The sequence below is a fragment of the Phaenicophaeus curvirostris genome, chromosome 8 (assembly GCF_032191515.1).
Source record: "Phaenicophaeus curvirostris isolate KB17595 chromosome 8, BPBGC_Pcur_1.0, whole genome shotgun sequence".
Lineage (NCBI taxonomy): Eukaryota > Metazoa > Chordata > Aves > Cuculiformes > Cuculidae > Phaenicophaeus > Phaenicophaeus curvirostris.
In genome coordinates this window covers 27,722,112-27,746,169 of record NC_091399.1, presented here as the reverse complement: position 1 = coordinate 27,746,169, position 24,058 = coordinate 27,722,112, and the positions used below count along the sequence as shown (strand labels likewise).

Here is a 24,058-nt window from a genome sequence, read left to right as displayed (position 1 = left end):
CGTGCCTCTTGCTACAGGTGGTAACTGGGGAAGCAGCCACTTCTAGGTGAACTCAAACCACCTAAAATGTCACCTCGGGCCACACGCAAGTGCCTTATCTGATGGCAAGAGGAAATCTGCTCTGTGAAAGGTAGGAGTGGAGCAGGAGCTTAAGTACAGGAGGTGAATAATAAAACTTCGGGGGATACAATTGCAGTCTCACACTCCAGCTAGGTCTGGCTTCAGCACTGACTGCAGGGCTGCTGGCAAGACCTATAAACCTCTGGCAGTTCAGCTTCAAGGCTGCTGCGGGCACTGACACAAACTCCTCTTTCCAAGGAGAAAGCCACGTGTAAGGCAATTCAGCCTCCCACTTGACCCATGGATCTTACTGGTGGCTGCAGCAATACTCTCATACGTTCTGTCGTTGAATATAAGACCAAGATTCCCCGGTGAGGACAGGCTTTTGTCCCCACTGAAGAGCACTCCCAGGGTGCTCGGTGCAGTGCTGCTCCCCCCTCACCCCCCAGTAACGCAGGCAGGAGGGATGAGGCATGTCTTCAACACCAGCTCCGGTTACTGATTACAGGAGAGGGACTCACCCCACTGACAGACAGAGCTAATCAGGCAAAGGAAACTGCATTCCAGCCCCAGCAGCCGCAGGGGGAGAAGAACTGGAGCAGACTTCTCAAAACTGCCAGAGTGGGGCAGGCACCTCGCTCTCATTGCTCCGACAGGGAAAAAAAACAATGGAAAGGCAATAAAATACAATAAAACCAGCTGAGTTTTAGGGTATATACACCTGAAATAGCACCCTAGGTAGGACAGCCTGGGTAATGCACACTGCTGGCAGGTGGGAGGGCTCTTCGAGCCAGCTGAGGGTCTCATGAAAAGCCAGGTCTTGGCAGGCTTAGATTTGCTTTGGGACCAGGACCACGTTACGGCTATTGAAAGGGCAAGTTCTCTTTTGCCACCCCTCACTGGGTAAGCTGAGGTGCTCTGTGCAACCAAGCTTATGGGCAAGCTGCCATGGAAATCCTTCAGCTGGCACGAGGTCCTGAGCTGCAGCAGGATGGTAAGAAAGAGGTAACGCTCTGGTGACGGCATCATCACGGACAGGGCTGTGCTGTCAGAGTGCTCATTTGGATATTTTAAGCAGAGTGTTGTGAGTAAGATCCACAACTGGAGGATTACATGAAGCGGCTGTCCTTTCTGACTGCTTTGAACCTCTCTTCCCACGCACTTTGAACCATTACTGCCTCACTTCCTACTCGTGTGTGTTGGATTATTCACATTCACAAAGCTCCTACCCTGAGCCCTGAAGCTACACCTCAGCATCGCAAGCATAAAACTCCAGCTCTTCTCTCATGAATCTGCACTTCCAGACAGCAACAGAGCAGCGTGGAGAACTCACTGCCACCTCCACCTTTGTTTCCCCGCATGTCACTACCACCACGACAGCTCCTGCAGCCTGGTAGACTGGCTCTGCCCTCTCCTTCCTTTGCCACTTGCATCAAGTAGAGGCCAGTGCAGCTTAAAATCACTTAGGTTAGGAAAGACCCTTAAAATCATCGAGTCCAACTGTTTGTTTCCACTTGTGCAAACAAACAGGCTGCTCGCCAGAGCCCAAGGCCAGAGTAATGAACTTTTGGGAGCTCCACCACAAGCACCCAGGAGGCTACAGAGCCCTTCTTGTTGTTTGGGGATCAGGCTGGGATTTCCTTTGCTCCGGGTCTCTATGATTAGTAGATGTTTGCTCTTTTCAGGGGAGAGAGAAACAGCAGGAGGAGAGTTCTCTGCAAGCAGATGCACTGGCTGTTCATCCCACAGAGGTGGCAGTGGGTCTGATGAGTGATCGTTTGGTCACAGTTGTTAGATCAAAATTCATCATCAGTTAAAGCCACCTTTCAGGGTTATGCAAATGCAGCAGCCCCAAATCACCCATTCTTTTTTTTCTTGATGATTCCACGAGGAAGCAGAAAATATCCTCTGTCCCTTCAAGAGAAGCCAAGTAGAATATTTTAAGAAAATGTTTCAGACACCAACGCAGAAGGAAGGTAAGCTCCCCATCTGCAATCAATTACAACTGGGGAATGCCTCAGCTTCAGAGCTCATTAGTCTTATCAACTACGTTGCAGTACCTTAAAATGCAGGAAGATTAAATCAGAGAGCGTGAAGTAAATGAGGAATGCGTTCAATAAAAACACCAAGTTGTAAAGCAGGAGGCTCCTCAGTTACATCCTCTGTATTTCTACAAGTCAGCAGCACTTCTCCCCAAAAACCTTCTCTGAAACCACAGCAACAGCGAGAAGTGCTACTTCACTGATAACAATTGGTTTCCAGTCTGTACCAGTTCTCATTTATCTCTACCTTTAGCCTTCACTGCTTTGTCTCTGGAGCTGCTTATTTTTCAAGATTCTGCTCTGCCCACACCCTTGTTCTGCTTCCAGCATGGTGACCATGCACACTGGGTGTTTTATGGCCACCCTTGAGTGCCAGTTTCACCTTCCCGTGTGCCTCCCATGAAACCAGTGCCCTGCCTTGTTCAGGACCCTTTGACCCCTCCTCTCCCAGTCCATGGAACTCCTCTCCCAGTCCATGGGACTGCCCCATACCACCTGCACTCTCTCCCTCTGGAGTTACAGGTAAGGAAACAAAAGAGAGGGCTGGGCAAGCTCCTCTCTTCATGTTCCGGAGATTTACTCACAGCTCCTTTATGCCCTGTTATTCTTACACCAGATAAACAGAGTGAGCAATTGTATCTCTCCTCAGTCTTCATTTTACCAAGCTGAACAAGCCATGTTTTATTTTCCTTCTGTCAGAACAGGCTGTTCATTTCCCCTATGAAAACTGGGAAATTTCCCAGATGTGTAGTTACTCTCAGTGTCCCCATTTAGCCCAAATTTACTTCTAGTGAACCAGAAAAAAGGCTCACTATTGCCTCACACAGAGGCAATTCTCTCTCTCTCCAAGAATTCCTTTCCTCTACTCTTTCCAGAGCTGTATTTGCCTTTTTTTTTCACAGTAACATCATAGCATCCTGAATTACCCTGAGATTTATTGATAGCTATCTAAGCACTTCCCTCCTCTGCCATTGCCAAACAATACTATCCCAAAGAACCAAAATTCCTGGTATTATCCTAGTCAGAACAACCTTCCATTCTAACTCTTAGATTTCATGCCACCCAGTTTACTCCTGTTCTCAAGGTGCTCATGGTCTCCCTGGATGGTATTTTGATCCTCCCTTGTATGGACCACACCTGGTTTTGTCTCATTACTAACTCCACTTGCACACCATTGCCTTCTGTGCCCAAAATCATTAAAGCAAACACTAAATGACCTCCTGCAGGGAAACTCCCAGTCATCCATTCAGTGCTGCTCTTTGTGTTCTCCTTCAGAGACACTATTCACACACAGGTGTTGCACCAAACCGGAGCTTCTGAAGCTTAACTAATAATATCTCTAATAATATCTCACATGGCACAGTATTGCACGCTTAACTGAACTTCAGACAAATCAAGCTTCCTCTATCCCCAGAATGTTTGGGTTTTTTTCCATCAAATAAAGATATTAAATTAGTTTTTGTAACTTGCCTTTGGTAAATCCATGTTGTGTTTGCTTTCAGGATTTAATTATTCTTTCATTTAGACTCTGCTTTAAAGTTCTGAATAGTACCTCTGAGGTCAGATTAAGAGCTCTGAATTTGACGGGATTCTTATCCTTGCCTCCCTCCCATCCCCCCAAAAAGAAAGGAAAAGAGGTATTATGTCCTTTACAATCTAATCCTGTAGAACCACGTATAGCCCGATAGATTTATTGAGGACCTTTTCCGCTGGACTTGCAGCTTAAATGGTTAAACAGTGCAGTGGTTGGAGCAGATATCTCCCAGACTCTCACACCAAGGGCATTAGCTTCATCAGCTTTTGCCTTTCACCACTGACCCAGTCATTTTCTGTTTCTATGAACTCACCATAAGCCACCCTTTCTGTCACGTTCATATCACCCTTATGGAGGTCTTATGTTAACTAATGTGGTTCCCACTTTGGCTTCTTAATCCCTATACCTTCTGCTTCCTTCACCTCCCTAGATGCCACAGTAATTCTTCCCTTGTTTCTATATTATTTGTTTGGCAGTGGGACTGTCCAGTGCTTGTTTATGTTCATAGGATCGTGAAATCATAGAATGGTTTGGGTTGGAAGGGACCTTAAAGATCATCCAGATCCAATTCCTCTCCCCTCCCTCTGGATCAGGTTGCTCCAAGCCCCATCCAACCTGGCCTTGAACACCTGCAGGGATGGGGCAGCCACAGCTTCTCTGGGCAACCTGGGCCAGTGCCTCACCACCCTCACAGTAAAGAATTTCTTCCTATTATCTAACCTAAATCTCTCCTCTTTCAGCTTCCAATCACTACCCCATGTACTATCCCTGCGCTGCCCGATAAAGTGACCCTTCCCAGCTTCCCTGTAGGTCCCTTTAAGTACTGAAGGGTACTTCCTTCGCAAGATCTAATTCAGCTTGACTTATGCCAGTCTCCACTTTATCTCCGTTCTTTCCAGTCATCAGGGTGAAGCCTCCTCGCTGCCTGATGCTCTCTCCCACTCTTCTGTTCTTTCTAACCCCACTGTGAAGCAATTATTTATGAAATTATATCTACAGCCTTTTCCTGCTAGTTCCCCCATTGCTGCAAACATGAACCGCAGATAATTTCTGCACTTTGGACAAAAAAAAATCTCAAGTCTGCAATGAGTCCACAAGCTCCTCAGTGCATCTGCTTTTGGTAGCCCATTCTCCTAGGTTAGGCCTAAATTCAGAGAGGTCAGAGTCTGCACCCACACCCCAGTCCTGCAGCCTAGATACAGCCCTGCTTATCAGGCTTCCTCATTTTGGAAGCAAAATCCCAGTTGTAACATCCCTTCTGCTGGCTTTTCATTTAATTTAATCATGAAGGCACCCGTTCAAAGGCTATCTCCTAAAGTGTCCCTCTGCAAGGTCTTCATATCTGTTAAAAACACCTCTTCTTGTGCCTTCATGGTTGGTGAGAAGAGCAGGTGCTGCATCTGGGAATACCTGGGCTCTCCCCTTGCCAGTAATACTGGCTCCTACTCTAACAGTGCAATTTCTGCTGGTACCCAGAACTGTGTTCAGTGTTGTGTTGGCAGCTGGGCTCTGGCACACCCTTGTAGCTCTTTTACTGTCTTTTCTTACAAAGACCTTACCCAAGCCCTAATTCTGGTTTTGTCCATCCCACAGCCTTCCTCACTGTGATTAGTGCCACCCCACAAGTGTTCCTGTGCTTCTGTTCTACTGCACCAGGCAATACCTGTGCTCTGGCCGTGACTGCTCAGCCATCGATCTTTTCCAGATTTCTATTCCGTAGACACACAGTCCTTTCCTTACACACAGGAACAGCATGGGAGGCCTTCGTTCAGCCAAAACGCTGTCAAACAGGTGGCTTTTAAACAAAGACAAAAATGTATAAACCTCATCAGTCATCACTGCTGGCCCCAAGAAAAAGCACTGCCCTTTCAGAGGTTCCCCTGCCCCAGCCCCTAACCTCCCCCTCCAACGCTGACCTCCATTTCAGTCTGCACCGTTCCTTGTACTCCAACCGCAATTCATCAGACAGGCTCCAATAGCTGTGTTTTCAGTCTATAAATCACCAGGCTAGACATCTGCCCAGCTTTCAAAGGAGTTTTGTTCTTCTCGTTGGCTACCACAAACTTTAAGGTACTTGGGGGCCTGAAGCAGACCAACCACCCCCTCCCAAGCAACTTGCGCTAATTTAAAATGCAAAGGACAGCTTCATAGAGAGAGCCCAGATGATAATAAAGCGCTATTGTTTGTTCCTTTATGGGCCGAGACTCCAAACTTGATGTTGGTGGATTATTCTGAGAGGTAGCTGCTGGCAGGAGAGACAGAGACAAAGCTGTGTGTCACTGTGCGCTGAGGGCCACCTCCCCTGGCCCTTGTGGCAGCCCTTACACAGGCTGAATAAGAAGCATTACAAGATGGTTTCCTCCAGCATCCCACAAAGCCCTGCCGGGGGAAGCAGAGCCAACCATCAGAAAGAAGCCATCAAAGGCAGTGCCGCCACCTCCCCCTCGGGTCAGGCAGCGAGTCACTGAAGTGTCCCGCACAGCTGTATCAAAGGAGCTGACACCTCCAACAGCATCACTGTTGGCGCTTGATCTGCTTCTACAGCGAAAAGGAGACCAGGCAGCAGCTCCACAGCCTCAGACGAGCTCTGAATGGACAAGGGTGGCTTTTAACCATGCATCCTCCCTTTTTACCAGCCGTAAGGGCGTGAGGTAGCCTGCAGCCAGCTGTTGAGAAGACAGCTCAAGGTGCTCTCCATGCGGCATCTGAGGTAACTCCTTGTTCGCATTCTTGCTCCTGCAAGGAGTGACCGGGAGATTGAAGCTCACCTCTGGATCACAAGGCCAGGTAAGGCTGGCTCCATGCTGCCAGGCTAAGGACAGAGCCCACGGAAGAGGGATGCTGGGAGCCAGTCTTGAGCTTTGTTCCCATGATTCAGCATAGCCTCCTGCTCTCTGTTTCATCAACTCCTTATGGTGATGTTTTTACTATTCTAAATCCTGTCACTTTCCCACCCTGAAAATAATTCCTGCCTGAAACACTAGCCTGCTTTCCCATTAGCAGTGAAGGTCTATCGTAATCCTCATAAGAAAGTTAATTCATTTTATTTATCCAGAAAAGCCTTCACTCTATTTTCCCTTTTTTCCTCACCTCATGGAAACACTTCCACGTTTCCTTTGCTGTGTTTCCTGTGGATCTGACACTTCTACATTAATGGAAGACAGTGACCTGGGATAAAAAGACACTTTTATGGAGTGCTTGGGCAGGAAGCATTACAGAACCTGAGCAAGAAATAAAACCACAATAAACTATACAAAAATTAAGCTCCAATTGACTCATTGCCACAAAACCAGAAACAAGTGAGCAGACACCTTGGCAAGCACTCAATCATTTTCTGTATGGCATTCATGGAAGCAGGCAAGGGTCAAAGCTGTCGCAAAGTTATTGGGAGTAGGGAAAAATAACTGAAGGGAGATGACACACTTGGACACTCTGATCAGAGCTGAAAAATCACCTGTGAGAACGTACACAACAGCACAGGGTCTATTGGGCAGCAGTCTCCCAGTAACAGCCCAGAGAACAGTATCTGCCTCCTCCTGCCCCTTTTCCTCTGGGGCAGAAAATTCCTACTCAACTCTCAGCAGTCTAAGATGCTGGAAGAGGCAGTGCAGTAGCTATTGCAGCACTATCTTGGACCTTGAAGGTTTTCGCCCCTGCAGGGAAAAGCAAAGACTAAGCAAAACTATACACTGCCTGTTTTGCCTCTTGGAAATTCAGCCACCAGTCCCACAGAGCAACAGGAAAAATCACATTCATTTCCATAGAGATTTTATCACCTCAGTCTTGGCATGGGAGAGGCATCTCCGCCCAGCTGTGAGCAAGGGAGCGCATTTTGCTGGCTTTTTTTTATGTAATCAGAACAAATTCCTCGGAGATGAGTCACAGGGTTTCAAGGGTGTCCAGAGAGATGTCAAGCAGGCCTCAAGTGTAAATCAGCGGCACACCTTGCCGAAAGGCCAAGAGCGGCAGGCCTGTTCCCACTGCAGACACCAGGCAAGGGAAGGGACTCCATGGATGCTCCCAAGAACCACACACACGTGGGGCACCTCCAGACCCAGGATGCTGCCAGTGTTTACATTTCCTCTGTAAAGACAGTGATGGTTTCAGGGAGAAGCTGGAGTGCTTCCCTGCAGCTGCTTTCCAGGCTTAAACACTGAAAATTTTTGGTCATCTGGGCTGCAGGAGCCTTGCAGTCAGGGAAAAGATTTGAACTTCAGAAAGAGAGGTTCTGCCCCATCAAAGTCTGGTCAAACTGCAGGGTGTTCTGCCCGAGATGTTCATTATGGAGGAGCAGCTGCATCCCATGGCAATTGTTTCAGTGCCGCGACGTTGCTACTTCAAGCAAACCTGTTCTGCTCCTCTACCCAGGAATGAGGACACCAGCCTGCATGGGTCTACAGGTCAGAAAGAGGACAAGGATGATACCTGCATGATTTCAAGGCACACCCCACTTTGGAGGCTTCTTTAGAGGCTGAAATGTAGATGACCAGGGAGAACTAGATAGACCTGGGCACAATCCCAGAGGTCCAAAGTAACACTAAGGATGCTCTTGGGCCTTGGTTACCAAAGCAGAAGGAGCAGACAAAAACCTTGGTAGAGCTTGGCTGTGGGTCAGTCTTTTCCTAGTGCCAAGGGCAGCGTTTGGCACAAGGTGCTGGTGCAGGGCAGCCTCCTGCTTTGCAAATCACACGCAGGTCTCTCTCCAAGCAGAGCGCGCAGGATGTTTCCAGTCTAGACTGGGGCAAATCTCCTTAGTGTGTTCTTTGTGGGCAACTGCAGAAGACACAACCAACCTATCATGCCCTTCACCTTTCAACTTCACCCTCAGGTGACTAACAATTACCAGCTACCATTAATATTAAATGGAAAAAAAAGAAATGCAATCCTCTCTCTGCTCTTCACATTCCACAATATCACAAACAATTTGTTGTACTGGGAGGGGCAGAGGCAGGAGGAGCATTAATTATTGATACTTGGGAACAGATGGCTTTTCTTGTACCAGGGCAGCAAAATGTAAGAGGAGCCTGTGGGTGAGGATGTGAGGATTAGATGGGCAGATAAGTATCAGATAACCAGTCTTCAATGGGAACAGGAACCTTCCTCCTAGAACCAGCTCTGCTGGCCTGCAGAGCTCTCATCAACAGCCTTGACTGCAGAAACAAACCAACTGACATCTAAATTAGTGAGGCTTCACCAGAGTCTTTCAACACTCCCTCACCTCCGTACAGAACATCCTGGACATGATGACTGACAGGTTCCAGACAGCAGAGGCCTGACAAACCAGGCACCAATTGGTCTCTCTAGTAGATTACTGACTGCATTTCGCATGTTCATCCTCATCTACTGCCCTGTGCCATGCAAGGTTTATTCCTGAGATCACATACGGTGTCCAGGAGTGACTCCCGCCTTTCTTCCACTGGCTTTTGCATCCACCCAGGATGCTGGCCTTCAGAATCAAAGACCCAAGTGATCTGGACCAGTGGGTTCAACCACAGACTGTCATCCAATGCTTTTCCCACTGATCCACGTAACCATCAAGAGCAAGATTTCATTCTTGTCAGCTCCTGTGTAGGTGTCCTTGAGGTCAGAGACACCTACCGGCTGCAAAACAGGCTTGGGGCAGGACACCAGCTGTGAGTGTCCCTGTGTCAAAGAGCAGACTGTGGGACTGACATCCTTATGAGACAGGAGGAACAACGGGGCAAGGGGGATTCTCCACCAACAGCAGCCGATTCACCAGAGTGGACACAGTGGCAAAAGCTTTTCCTGAAACTTTCATGAAGTCTGTAGCATCTGCATTCATTTTCACTCTGTTGTAATCATGTCCTTGATGGATGACTAAGGGACCGACTGGACTGATTCAGACCTGGGTTTGGGTAGCCCAGGGTCCTGTCTCAGGCCGTGGTTATAAGCAGATGTCCAGGGAGGAGTCAGAACTGGGCAAGCCAATGGTGACACCTCCTCTACTACTACGAGAATGCTATTCCGCAGCTATTTTCTGCTCAGGGATTTCACAAACCAGACACCACCTCTGTACATAGTGACTCAATTTGCTTTTCCTCTCTGAATGGTTTGGGCTGGAAGGGACATTAAAGCCCATCCAGTTCCAACACCCTCGCCATAGGCAGGGACACCTCCTATCAGACCAGGCTGCTCAAGACCCCATCCAACCTGGCCTTGAACACCTTCAGAGAGGGGGAACCCATGATTTCCCTGGGCCAGGGCCTCACCACCCTCATTGTGAGGAATTTCTTCCTGATGTCTAGTCTAAATCTTCCCTCCTCCAATTTAAAGCCATTACCCCTCATTCTACAACTCCATGCCCTTGTAAAAAGTCCCTCCCCATCTTTCCTGGAGCCCCTTTCAGTCCTGGAAGCTGCTCTAAGGTCTCCTTGAAGCCTTCTCTTCTCCAGGCTGAACAACCCCAACTCTCTCAGCCTGTCCTCATAGCAGAGGTGCTCCAGTCTCCACATTATCTTTGTGGCCTCCTCTGGACTCATTGTGACAATTCCATATCCTTCTTTTATTTGGGATCCCAGATCTGTTCACAGGGCTCCAGGTGGGGTCTCACAAGAGCAGAGGGGGAGAATCCCCTCCCTCGCCCTGCTGGCCACGCTTCTCTTGACGCAGCTCAGGACACGTTTGGCCTTCTGGGCTGCAAGCTCTCATTCCCAGCTCAATGTACCCCTTAAATCCTATAAATGGGCACTCACTTTCCCAGACAGGACATATTAATCCATGGCAATTCCACTGAGCAAGGGAGACTTTCTTGCTGCCTCCACAGGCACAAAGCTACCTCAGGACCACAATGTCTGGTCCCTTGATGTCCTGGAGACCTCCTCATGGTCTTCTCTCAAACTCAGTTTGTTCTCTTGGCCTCTGCTGAGTGGTTGTTCCAAAGCCTTATTACTCTGATAATTGGAAACGCTCTTCTCATTTCTCTAGCTGATTAATCACTAATTTCTAATTCCTCTCAGTCTGCCTAGGGTCATGCAACCTGTGAGAGTCTTAAGACATGTACAATCTTGTGATTTGGAAAAACACAACTTCCCAGCTTCCCTCCCAGCCTGGATCAATAACAAAGTCCTCAAGGTGAACAAATGCCAAGAGCCAGAAGACAGCTACTGTCTGTGAACAACATAACTTTTCATAATGTAGAGTAGGATGGAGAAAGTTTCCCTGTCTAGGAGACAGCAAAGAGGTGGAAGCAATCTTAGAAAGACTGAGCTCTACCAAAAAAAAAGATCAAAACTTCTCATTACGGAAGTTTTTACCAATGTCTGAGTTTGCTCTGGTTTGGTACAGGACATGAACAGACCAAAAGAGCATCTTTATATTGCTGTATTATACCAACATGAGACCTTTTGTTCCTCTAAAAATACTGTTCATCTCACTGCGATAGTACCAGAAAACGTTTCTAGCGTAGATTTAGTTTTAAGGAGCAGCTTGCGTGGAGCTGTGATGAGTTTACACTAGCTAACGGCTGCTGAACGGTCGGCTGAGAACCAACGTGCATGGGCTAATCACACCTGCCCCAAGTTTCACAGGGGCTGAGGAGGGGCTCATTGAGCAAAAGAAGACTATGGATTAGAGAGCAATATAATGGATCAAAACCAGGACGAGGGCACATCTTTTCAACCCCAGAGCAGAACCGCTCCCATTCACCTTACTCAAATTAACATTTATGGGAATCTTTTTCCTGCTGCTCAAAGAAGGAACCACATTATATACACATTCCAGAGAACTTTTCCCATCAGAAATAACCATTTTTAACACACATTGTCCTTGGCAGAATGTACAGAATTTTACAGGCGAATGCCTGGGCGGAGCTGTGTTTTGACCCAGACAGGAAAGCTGTAAGTTGACATCACCATCCCAGTCAGGCTCTGGAGTCGGGGTGGTCGGCAGGCTTAGGAGGAAGATACGCTTAGCAGGAGCTCCCCTACCTCTTTGATCGCAGACATCTTGATGTTCTCATAGTAGTGCAGTGGTGCATTGGGTGAACTCATGTCATAGCCAAACCCAGCTACCGCCACCTCATCACAGTTGTGCAGCGCCATGGTTATTGCTACGCTTCCCAAGGTGGGGATGTTCTGAGAGGAGAGAAAGCAGGAATGGAAGTCATTAACATTATTCTGATAATTAAAGACTGCCTCTTATTGCCTCTGCTCACAGAGGCAGTGCTGCTACTCAGCAGAAAATCTGGAATGGGGTATTTGGCTGTATCCGCAGTCAGCCGCCCAATGCCAGTGCGTGGGCTCAATAGCCTCCCAGCTTGTAAAGAAAATCATATGTCAGTCAGCTTCCTACAAAGCATCTAGCACAAAAGCAGCGGCTCTTGTTTGAGGCTCTATGACCTAACTCCCCAAGGAAGTATTGCAGGGCAAAGAGATTAATGCAAATGGTCAGACTTCCCTTCTGCGACTTTGCTACCCTGAGAATGGGGCAGCAGACGAGCTGGAGGATGAATCAGAGGGGATATGTTAGTTTTCTGAAACTAAAACAGATGTAGATACTGGGTTACAATTCTATGCATATTACTGGCTTCCAGCTGGGCTAAGGAGGAATATTTATTTCAAAGAAGTCACCATACAGGAGCAGAAGTGAAGAACAGTACCAACTCCTTACCAACGATGAAAGTAGTTTAAGGAGGTTGTTAAGCACCTCTGGGAGACGGAGAGGAGATCAAGCAGACCCAGTCAGCAGTGTGCACAGAGACCCTTTCCTTTGCTGAGGGGCACCCCACAGGCAAAGGGCACTGTGGCTGGTGCCACAACCTTCCAAGCCACAGCATACGGGGAAGACAAGAAGTGGGAAGCCAGTCAGAGACAGGTGTTAACACTCTTAGCAAGGTCATCCTGACTGTCCTCTCCTATCTGCTGACCTGCCATTTGCACTGAAGTCCAGCCACAGCTTTCCCCATTTCATCTGGCTTCTGCTGAGGTCCTGTGACAGCGGTGCTCTACGGCTGCAACTCCTCTTGTGTGTTCAGATGAACACGACCACTGTGATAGATGAGTGTTTCCAGTATAAAAATCTAGCTCACAGACTTTTCCTGCTCCCCTTTAGCCAGATGGATCTAAAGGTAGCTTTACCCCAGGGGCTAGGGAGAGGCTGAGAAATCCACCCACATATCTTACCTTCATTTGTAGAGCATCCAATACCAGCCCTATCAAATGTATCACAAATTCAGAGGACATGCTCAGACAGTCACCAAGGTTGACAGCCTCTTAGCTGAGATGTAGAAACCAACTAGATGTTTATATTATGCATTTAAAATCATTTATCCTAAACCAGCAAGCAATGCTATTGCATTTAACGTGATGTTTGTAACAGACTGGGAACACAATACTTTGAGTTTCAGACTCTCATTCAGCTTCTGGTAGAACACTACCTTGCTCACTTCTGATTGCTTGACCAGTCCCAAGACAAACATTCTCCAGGCACAGAATGACACCCATACCCTAGCTGAGAGATGTGCAGAGCTGGGAGCACAACCCATATTCCATGGAGAACTCCACTACAGCGCACTGGGATTACACTGATCTGAAGACAAACATGCAAAAACTGCTTATGGCTAAACCACTGAGACATTAAATTCAAACATTTGCCATGCAACTGTAGCAGTGCACATATGAAATGAAAAGACCTTACTACATCCTCCAGTGTCAGCTCTAGATGTTGGGAAAAACAGCAAAGTCATTTTGTTCTCACAGCTTAATCTCAATTGATCCTCACCACAAACAACATTGCTTTCATTCTGGCTACTCTAGTTAATTGTTCATTCACTGGTAGCCAGAAATTGTCAAGGAAAGGTTTAAAAAGAATCAGAAAAGGTTTATTAGGCAATGATAAGAATTAATTCCCCCAAATTTCAAAATACACAAGGACATCCTGTCTTCCCAGGCACAACGGTCCAGATTCAAATAGTCTCAGCTTTATGTTTTACATAGGAGATGACATTTGGGTGTCCCTGGAATTGCATCAGCTGGTAAGTGGACTTGCCACAAAACTCTTGCCCTCAGCTGAGCTGTAGTTACAGTGTCCAAAACATTGTGAGTAAATGGTTATGTCCTTGAGAAAGTGTCCTTGTTGGGAATAGGATGGTGTTACCATCACCCACGCTTGCACTGGACCTATTCCCACGGTATGGGAGACAGAGGGTCTTTGGCTGGAGGGAATTTCACTGGCCAAGCTAACATTTAAGAGCTAACTTTCTAATGTGAGTTGTACAAACCACAGAGAATTAATCATACTACCCAACCCTATGGGACGACTGCCAAACCACCACAACTTTCTTCCAAGCATATGCTTATTTCTGTTTGAGAATAGCAGATTACAGAAATCAAAAGCGAACTTCCCTTTGGTCACCAAATATCCACCTGACTTTATTCTACATACAACACCTCTAATGGTCGTTACGGAAAAACGGGAGATCATTTTCTCATCTGCTTTTGTACTTCAGCAGTTCCTGACACACCAGTATCTCAGTATCATCTGCTCCTTTCTCAAAAACGATTAAAATACGAAAGGCTTCCTAATCTCTCAGGTTGTAGGAGATGTACCTGGTTTGGCCCCTCCAACTATCAGGAATCGACAGACTGTCCTTAGCAAAACAGTTTTGTGTTGCCCTAAAATCACATTCAGAAACCTGATGGCATTTTTTGATTAAATTATGCCTTATTTATGTTAGCACCCCCCAATGCTACAGTAGCTACAGCACAGTGCGTGTCCCCCCGCCTTGAAGACAGAGGTCTGCAGCCATTCACATCCTCACTGCTGAGTCACAGCCTCATGTCCCACTGCTGCAGAGAGGACCACCTAGAAAATACCATCAAACTTCTTATCCCTGCTATTCACGGAGGGCAGGAACTGTTGGGACAGGACAGGGGTGCTTGTAGAGCCCACCCTTAGCAAACAGTGTGGGTAACAGCAACTGCAAGAGAAGAACATGAGTACCAACTGTGTGTGCCCTCACATGGGCCTGGATCAAATGCACACAACTGGGCATCTGCTCCAAACTGCTTATGTTAAAAACAAGCAACCATCAGACAGATTAAATGCTAACTGGAGAGACTTGGAAATAAAGGAGCCAGCTTGAACACAAGTATAAAAGAAGCACAATTGTCAGTTAACTAAATGTCATTAGTAAGTCAATAGAGTGCTTTGGTCCAGAGAAGCTGTGGCTGCCCCATCCCTAGAGGTGTTCAAGGCCAGGATGGTTGAGGCTTTGAACAGCCTGATCCAGTGGAAGGTGTCCCTGCCCGTGGCAGGGGGGCTGGAACTGAGTGATCTTTAACACCCCTTCCAACTCAAACCATTCTGTGATTCTATAATTCTACGATTTGGTTTAAACTGTAGGAACTGTGAGAATTTCTCCTTTGACAGCCTGCTGAGCTTCTGCTGCTCTTTTCCTCTGTTGAAAATGAAGCAGTGCCTCATGTCCAGCTTGCGGTAAGGGGAAGAGAAGGCCTTGCAGGATCTAGGGATGTATCCCAGGCTGTGCTGTAGAGAAGCCAGCTCAGCAGTGTTCTCCAGGTCCAGAGGAAAGGGCTAGCCTCTCAGCAGAGAAGTGGCAAATGAGAGGGGACATATATTAGAGAGAAGAAACTGTTATAATTATTCTCTGGCTGCATCTACACAGCTTCCAAGGTCTCCTGATTGCACACAGGCATATAAATTCGTTTGCTGCTAAGCTCTAGTCTGGACCTAATGAACCATGTACAGGCATTGGGGCAAGTTGAGGGACAGGTCACTCCAAAAGAAGTTAGGCATCATGGACACGGCTGTGCCAAACCTGGCTTGCTATGCCCTGCACAATGCGTCAGTGCTATCTCACCACACACACCCTTGTGCCGTGCCCCAAAGACATACCAAAGCAACCACCACACCTCTTGTGTTGAGTTACGAAAAGAAAACGCTCTCAAACAACTGAGCAGGGCATTGCTAAGGAAAAAACCCACATCCCAACATCCCGCTTCAGGAACAATCATCTGGGGTTGGACCAGCTCAAAGCCTGACCTCCTGCTCACGGCCCTCTGTGCGCCTGGGTGTTCCTGCACCACCAAGCAATGCTGCCTTCTATCAAATGGTTGAAGAATGGCAGCCCAGCGGTGGTTGGTGCCAAGGCAGGAGCCTCTTGTGATGTCTCCCAGCTGCACAAACGCCGGACAGTGCAGGCTAATCATAGAATCATAGAATAACCAGGTTGGAAGAGACCCACCGGATCATAGAGTCCAACCATTCCTATCAAACACTAAACCATGCCCCTTAGCACCTCGTCCACCCGTGCCTTAAACACCTCCAGGGAAGGTGAATCAACCACCTCCCTGGGCAGCCTGTTCCAGTGCCACTCAGTTCCAGTGCTAAGCCACAGCACGGGCTGTTCTGGAGCGGCACAGCAGGACCGCTGCTCCAGATGTGGCCACGGTGAGATTCTGACCTAAACTGGTACCCACCAATCAGGGAGAGTTGGGAATGGCAAGATCCCAGAAAGCACTGGCAGTCCTCTCCTCTGCCAGTTCCCTGCCACAAGCCTCAAACTTGGCATTGCAAGCTCTGTGCCTCCTGTTGTGTCTCACAGGCTCGTCCCAGCTGGGGGACATGGCAGGTACCAAGTTCAGCGTTCCCTCTCCAGCAGTGAATAACTACAAGGGCAACCTGCCTGGATGACATGGCTTGAACTGACAGTCCACATTTCCAAGTCTGCCCTGCTTGTCTAAGCCCAAACATCTGGAAAACGTAATATCTTAATATAATGCTCCCCAGGGATCAGCCCTTGGCCTGGTCCCATCTGAAAGAAGGCAGCAGACTGACAGACGAGCCAGAGATGACACCAACAGATTATCTGACAAACAGAAGCAGCAACGTGTCACCACAGCAGCACTCAGCAAAGGCTGCTGGTGCATTCAGAGTACGGCTCCTTCCAGAGACCTGCTGGCACATGTCCCCCACGGGTGAGGTGAGCGTATGCACGGTGGATCCTGGATGAGAAAAGCATAAAGACAAGGGAGGCAAAGACCTCCGGTCTTGTGCTGTGTCAGGGTTCATTGCAAGCTCTGTGAGGTGCAAACTCATCCAGCCTACACCACCAGGCTGGGGGACCAGAAATGCCTTCAGCAGTACAAACAGACCAAGGGCAGGTTCTCCTAACGGCTTCTACGCTGTTTTCTGCTGCAAGGGGAAAGATCATAGAAACATAATCATAGAATGGTTTGAGTTGGAAGGGACTTTAAAGACCATCCAGTTCCAACTACCCTGCCATGGACAGGGACACTTCTCACTGGATCAGGCTGCTTAAACCCTCATCCAACCTTGCCTTGAACACCTCCAGGATGGGGCATCCATGACTTCTCTGTGCAACCTAGGCCAGTGCTTCACCACCCTTACAGGAAAACATTTCTTCCTAAGATCTCATCTAAATCTCCCCTCTTTCATCTTGAAACCATTTCCCCTCATCTTATCACTGCAGTCTGTGATCAAGAGCCCCTCCTCAGCTTTCCTGGAGCCCTTTTCAGTACTCAAAGGCTGCTCTAAGGTTTCCCTGGTGCCTTCTCTTCTCCAGGCTGAACAACCCCAACTCTCTGAGGTTGTCCTCACGTGGGAGGTGCTCCAGCCCCCAGATCATTTCTGTCCTTCCTGTGCTTCCCCTCAAGACATTGCTGTTTCATCTTCAATTGGGCCTCCTGAAGAGGCTTTAAGACTGACTTCTACTCACAGAAGAAAATAAGGCAGTCAGCAGAAAGGAACACCTTTGGACTTAACGGAGCCTGAGCTTCACTTCACAGGCTTGTGCTGGAGATCCAGTGCTGGTGGTTGAACCAGAAACTCCTCTTTACTTGGTGTATGTGAAAAGCTCTTACTGCTTTTCATTCCATGCCTGGGTCATTCCTGTGTCATGGCCTGCTGGGCTGGAAGGAAATGACTGCTGTAAATCTGTTTTTAGAAATATTTGACGCCCTTAATATGTTAAATGAATTCCAGTTATTTATGGGATTTTACTCAGCTCAGGGTCAGATATATTAGATTGTTCAGACCATTCCAATTGTTACCTTGTCCACTAAAAGGTAAGCGTTGCTGAAGAATAAATTCCCTAAAACCGTAATGCAACTAGATATTCAAACTGGTTTGTCTACTAAATTGATTTACTTGAGGGAAAACCTGAAAAATTGCTCATATAGGGAAAAATGCTACCTTAGTTTCATCAGCTACAGACCTGATCACGTAATAGCAATAAAGTCAAAACTAAAGAAATACAGGACAAAACTATAACAGCCATCCCATGCTACACAACAGTTGCTAAATTGTCTTTTTGTTATTTATGTTTGCATAGAAGCAACTCCAAAGCTATTCTTCGCTTCACTTAGCGGGCAAGTTTGGAAATATGGCAGAAAAGCAATTTAGCATCACTTATTGTGAGCAGAGAAAAGCCTGGCATTCTGCAGAGTGGTCCCTGCCACAGGAGCTTACAGTCTGGGAGAGAGATGTGCTGGAAAGGGCCTCCATGGCTACCTCCATTCCAGCACATAATCAGCTGCAATACTGGGCTTCAAAAGACAAAGCAGAGCATCTCCAACACTTTTTTCTTCACCTCCTCTTGTTGTAAGTGGGAGAAAAACCCCAGAACTGGCGGTATGCGGCAAAGCAAAAAGGAAGGGCAAGGGGCCTGTTGCTGGAGACATGACGAGCTGACTGGCAGGTTTCTCTTCTGCCATTCAGCTGCAGAGCTCTTCTACAACTTAGCCCAAACCAAATATCTGTGACCACATAGAATCACAGAATAACCAGGTTGGAAGAGACCCACTGGATCATCGAGTCCAACCATTCCTATCAAACACTAAACCATGACCCTTAGCACCTCGTCCACCCGTGCCTTAAACACCTCCAGGGAAGGTGACTCAGCCACCTCCCTGGGCAGCCTCTGCCAGTGCCCAATGACCCTTTCTGTGAAATATTTTTTCCTAATGTCCAGCCTAAACCTCCCCTGGCGGAGCTTGAGGCCATTCCCTCTCGTCCTGTCCCCTGTCACTTGGGAGAAGAGCCCAGCTCCCTCCTCTCCACAACCTCCTTTCAGGTAGTTGGAGAGAGCAATGAGGTCTCCCCTCAGCCTCCTCTTCTCCAGGCTAAACAACCCCAGCTCTCTCAGCCGCTATCGTGATGCACAAGCTCTGATTCACCGTTTGCCGTAGAGCAGATTCCTGTGCAATGCAGGGAGTATTTCTTAAGAGCCTAACAATTTAATAGAGGGCAAGCAAGGGCATGACTTCCCTGCACACGGGCTGCTCTGCGGGAACCACCGCAGCAGCTCATGGACTGATCACCCTGCAGTGGTAAGAGGTTGAACAGTCCAGCCCAGGATGCAGACATGCTGTCTTGGAAATTCAAAGCTTAACAAGGACACTAAGTCTCTATATTGAACTGACGGCAGCTGCAGTGTGGTCCTTCATCTGTTTCTCTTAGAAGATGTCATCAAAGTGGAAAAAATGGAGAAGCACACAACAGAAAGGATGGAGTGGCAGACTGCTCTGCTCCTGCCATCCTCCACATCACTTCTGCTCCACAAAGACCCAACAGGTCCCAAGACAAGGCCTTCACACAGTCACAATCCAGCAAGAACACCCTGGAAGACAAAGCTAGATGAGACCAAGCCAACTCAGTACTAATGAGGGAAAGGGTCGTTATGACCTGCCAGGGAAGCTGAAAAGCTGCCGAAGGAGCAGATTCACCACTGGCATCTCCAGCAAGCAAACCCACATAACAGCAAAGAGAAGCAAGAGAAGCCCTGGGCAGGACTTGCTAACATTCCAGCATCAGAGGTTAATCCCTGAGCGCCTGTGGGCTGTCAGCGCTCTGCGGAGGTGCTAATTCATGGTCTGGTGCCTGATGCAGCCTGATAACACTTCCTACACATGGCTCTTCCTTTGCCAAGTTGGTGCTGAGGCTGAATGAAGTCCAGAGGATGATGCTTTATATCTTTAGTAAGGTACCTACATGAACAACCCCAAGGCTTACAGTTTTGGGCAGCACAGCTTAATCTCCTAAGAAGTTAAATCATAAGCATTTCCATGTATGCACTGAACCAGAAGAGAGAGAAATGAACACCACATTCTGTACTGGAGTCCTCAGAGACCTTACAATTCAAATGTTCTCCAGGCCATCTCACACCATGCTCAGGGTACCCTGAGGAGCCAGAAAGCCACTGCTCCAATGGCTCTGGGTGCTACTGTGTGGATAGGACTATTAGCTACAGAGCAAAAGCACCACGACAATAACCAGCCCTTGTGCTGTACATGCAACAGGCAACACAGCCTCTGAACTGATGTTCATGCCTGTTCCCCAGTCAGCTGTCTGCAGTCCAAGGTAGGTTATTGCATGCCCAAATCACCAGCTACAACACCACTGATGCCAGGTTTCAAGCTCAAAAGACCTGTATATGCAAAACTTCCACCTAAACATGAAGAGCATACATTCACCTTTGGCTAGTGAGACAGCTGAGCCTGTGCCCACTCCTTAAGAGGATTCTTCAGTCAAAGAGATGATCTTTACTAGCTTGTGTCTTTTGTGCTAGACCATCTTCCGACATTAACATTTCATTTTCCACAGATGCTGCTAGGATCCTAAACTAAAGTTTTTCTTTATCATCAGCTTATCCCAAGAAAAGAGAAGTCCACAAGTACTGGTAAAAAGCTCACCCTCTTCCTAAGACTTCAGTTAATGCGCTCCTGAAAAGCTTTCTGCTCCCAGAGAGAAGTCACTGATCATTGTAGGTGACCAGTTTTGCTTCTGGCTTGGGCTTTTGGCTACTAATGCCACAAGTACAATCAAAATGTATGTCTCAGTTGTGCCCCAGAACCATCTGGCCCAAATTACGTTATCAAAGCAGAGGATGTTACTACATTCACCCTTTATTGAATCCTGGGAAAAACACTTCAAGATCAGCCCCAAACTATTTTACTAGCTCTGCTCAACCTTGCTGGAAAAGCCCCCAAATTACAAAGTTAATTGGCAGCACATTGTTACCATATGTGGTGTGCAAGAAAAACACTGAAGTTTATTTAGGCATCAGAACCAAAGAAGAGTGGAATATTACTGCTCTTTATGAGGATTTCGTGTTGGCCTTGATTACTAAGGCATCCCCAGCCTTGATCCTCCTGTGTGCAGCCTGCCCGACATACCACAGCACATTGCAGCGTGGGGCACCGACCTGCCTCCACACTGGTTCCCCAGGAGAAACTCAGGATACATACTGTTTCCTGTGCTTTTGCTTACAAGACCCCAGCATTTTCCTTTTCCATGCTCATAAGCTTCTTTCTTGAGTAAAGATTTCCAGGCTGTCTCACATGACCCTGAACCCAACCAGCTACATTCTGTGGCATCTGGGTCACGCTGCCTCCTGTGTGACAGCTCTCCTTGCTCCAGCTGCCCCACTCATCTTGCTGGATTTCTCTTAAATCTTTAGTCAGAGTTGGATTCTTGGTCTACATGCTCTGTTTTCCACTCCTTTCATTTAAAGTCTCAGTGAATAAAGGTCTGTAGCAAACTGCTATCACTGGGATCCTACTCAGGCTCTTCTTCCCCTTCTGTTGAAGCTTCTGATACAGCAGCATTTACTAAAGTGTGAAGTCCCAGCACTCCATGACAGCAGTCCAGAGTTGATGTCTGCATTAAAATTTGTACCTACAGGCTAGAAATACTCTCTTGCTGTTTTTAAACTCTGACAGGATCACTGTATTAGTGTCCTTGCACAGACAGCGCAGGCTGTTCTAAGGTCTCAGCCCCATCGATGCACCTGCAGAGATCCCCCTGCTGCCCCGTCTGAAGGAACGAACCACAATTTACACAATCTAGCAGGGGTCATGGGCAAAGACTGCTTGCCTTAAAGCTCTATAAACTATTTTTAAATGCTCAAATGGACTTTCATGAAGTGAAACATCGGGTTTCAATTAAGATGCCTTCATTTCCAAATCTGATGTGTGTTAAACAACCTATCAAAACCTCATAAACTTCAGTTCGCAGCAATTTCATTTCCGGATTCTCTCTTCTGCTCTCAGTTTAAGTAATATCTCATGTATTAAAATAACGTGTTTAAAAATAAAAACAAATCTGGAGAAAATAAAGGCAAAAGTCTGATGATTTCTGTCCTTCACTGTGGCAGCAGTTCTGGCTTTCTGAAAGACAAGCCAAGACCACATCCTTCTAAGGGCAAGTTCTGGTGAAAGTAGAGTGAAAGTTACTTCCTAGCCATCAGGAATACTTTGGTTCAGATGCCTTCAGTGCATGGAGTACAACCCCAGTGTTCCTAGAACCACTTGAGAGCTCCTGCACTTGCACATGCAGCAAAGCATTTCACTAAAGAAGTGTTCTGTGTAGCTGAATCTGTCCACACATCTTGCACAATGCATTTTAAGAAGTGAGTTTCTAACCTCCAGGCACCCACCCTTCTGACCTGCACAGAACAAACACCTCTAGTACATCTGAAGATTTCATGATATAATTAGAGCATAGAAAATGAGGTACTATTCTGTCTAGTCCGAAGCCATGCTGCAACACAGCAAATTGTTACTGATAATGATGCAGGGACAACGCTGGGGCAGAGCAAGTAGACCTTGTCCAGTGAAAGTGCTTCTCTCTGGGTCCATCAGTTATTCTGACGTGCCCAAAAACGTCACGTGTGGTCTCTATCAATGACGATATCACATGTGTACATGACTAATTCACCCGCCCAAGTAATACTTTCTCGTAACGGTTGATAGATTAGGTAGAGCAAATATAAATAGGTTCTGAGGACTGTTACAGTGTGAGATAATCCAGAAAACCCAAGTCACTACCTACTCCACACTAGACTCCAGAAACCTGCACTGGGGGTGAGATACTAGGATGATCACAGAAGTATTTTATTAATATCTATGACCTAAAACCGTGGTTTATGTTGTTTTCTTTGGTAAGCTTTTACATCTAAAACGTGCCACTGCAAGACCAGAATTCCTCACCAAAGGTCTCATAAAATAAACCTTTACCCTCTTTCACCATAAGCCTGGGATACAGGATGAGCAGTGCAGTATCAGTGATTTTAGTCTGCGATCTCCACGAGGACAACGAGTTGTAAAACTGTAGCATGACCTTTACGGGGACCTGCACCCTTTCCAGATGTGTTGAGGGTGCAGAACACAGGGTTCCTTCTTCCTTTTGGGAAGGAGCCCCCTCCACCCACATAAACAAGTCCCCTTTTGGCAGGCTGCGAGTGACAGGAAACCACCCAGCTGGTGCTGCGAGCCCAGAGCTGCCTCTAGAAAAGGGGCTCAGTCACAGCCACACCTGGTACCAGAAAGGAAGGATCTTGCCTTGGCCCTAAGGAGGCTAATCAGTGCCACCACACACCCAACTTCCATTCCCTTCAGCGTCCAACAGCAGAGGTCCAAAGGAAAAGCCAGAACAGCGTAAGCCCACTCTGCTGCTTGGTCTTTCATCTTTCCCCTTGGTTTCACTTGCTCTGCTTTATACCTACCCCTCTGCCCATCAGGCCGTTGTTGAAAGGCAGTCCGATAAAGCTGAAAGCTGCCTCCTGGATGAAGTAGGGATTCAGGATACGAATCTCATGAGGTTCTCTTGGGACACGGGTTGCCACTGACTTCCAAAAGCCATCAGAGGCACTCTGGTAACACAAAGAGAGGAAAATAAAAGAAGAAAGATAAAACAACAAACACAATTATATACAGCAGACAGCTATTATTCTTAAAAACAAACTAAAATGCACTACTGGCAGCAGTTCCCACTGTCCCTGCTCAGTGCCACCAGGACTAGTATAAGGTTGTAGAGGGAGGGTGCATCTTAGAATCACAGAATCACCCAGTTGGAGAAGACCCACCGGATCATCAAGTCCATTTCTATCAAATACTAAACAAATTCTAAACCATGCCCCTCAGCACCTCATCCACCCGTCCCTTAAGCCCCTCCAGGGAAGGTGACTCAACCACCGCCCTGGGCAGCCTCTGCCAGTGCCCAACGACCCTTTCCATGAAAAACTTTTTCCTAATGTCCAGCCTGAACCTCCCCTGGCGGAGCTTGAGGCCATTCCCTCTTGTCCTGTCCCCTGTCACTTGGGAGAAGAGGCCAGACCCCTCCTTTCCACAACTTGGAGGGGTGACAGCAGCATGTGCTGGGTGAAAAGTGCGAAGAAGAGAGGTCTGGGCTTCAAATAACCCCCTCCCTGGTGCCATCTATTCACTCTTATCAGTACTTCAGTTTGTTTGGTTAAGGGCTCTTCAGCTGGTTTGGTTAATGGCTTTAGCATTCCAGCACAGGCTGCGATTACTCCTACCTGCCTCCGAGGGGACATATCCTTAGATAGCAAATGCTTTTAAGAACATTCAAAGAGCTAAAAAATGACTGCACAGCTTCACTTTCAGTGTGAGCTATATGCCTC

The 24,058-nt window shown here is 47.4% G+C and overlaps 1 protein-coding gene across 4 annotated transcripts in view; it reads right to left on the bottom strand.

Moving 5' to 3' along the window:
• Positions 1–24,058, bottom strand: part of ST3GAL3 (ST3 beta-galactoside alpha-2,3-sialyltransferase 3) — a 198,394-nt gene that overhangs the window by 4,973 nt on the left and 169,363 nt on the right. For all 4 annotated transcript variants that reach the window (XM_069862975.1, XM_069862974.1, XM_069862976.1 and 1 more), the window contains 2 exons: positions 23,141–23,287; positions 11,583–11,729 (listed from right to left, as the gene is read on the bottom strand). In XM_069862975.1, coding sequence (XP_069719076.1) covers positions 11,583–11,729; positions 23,141–23,287 — 294 coding nt within the window. The remainder of the gene's footprint in view (positions 1–11,582; positions 11,730–23,140; positions 23,288–24,058) is intronic.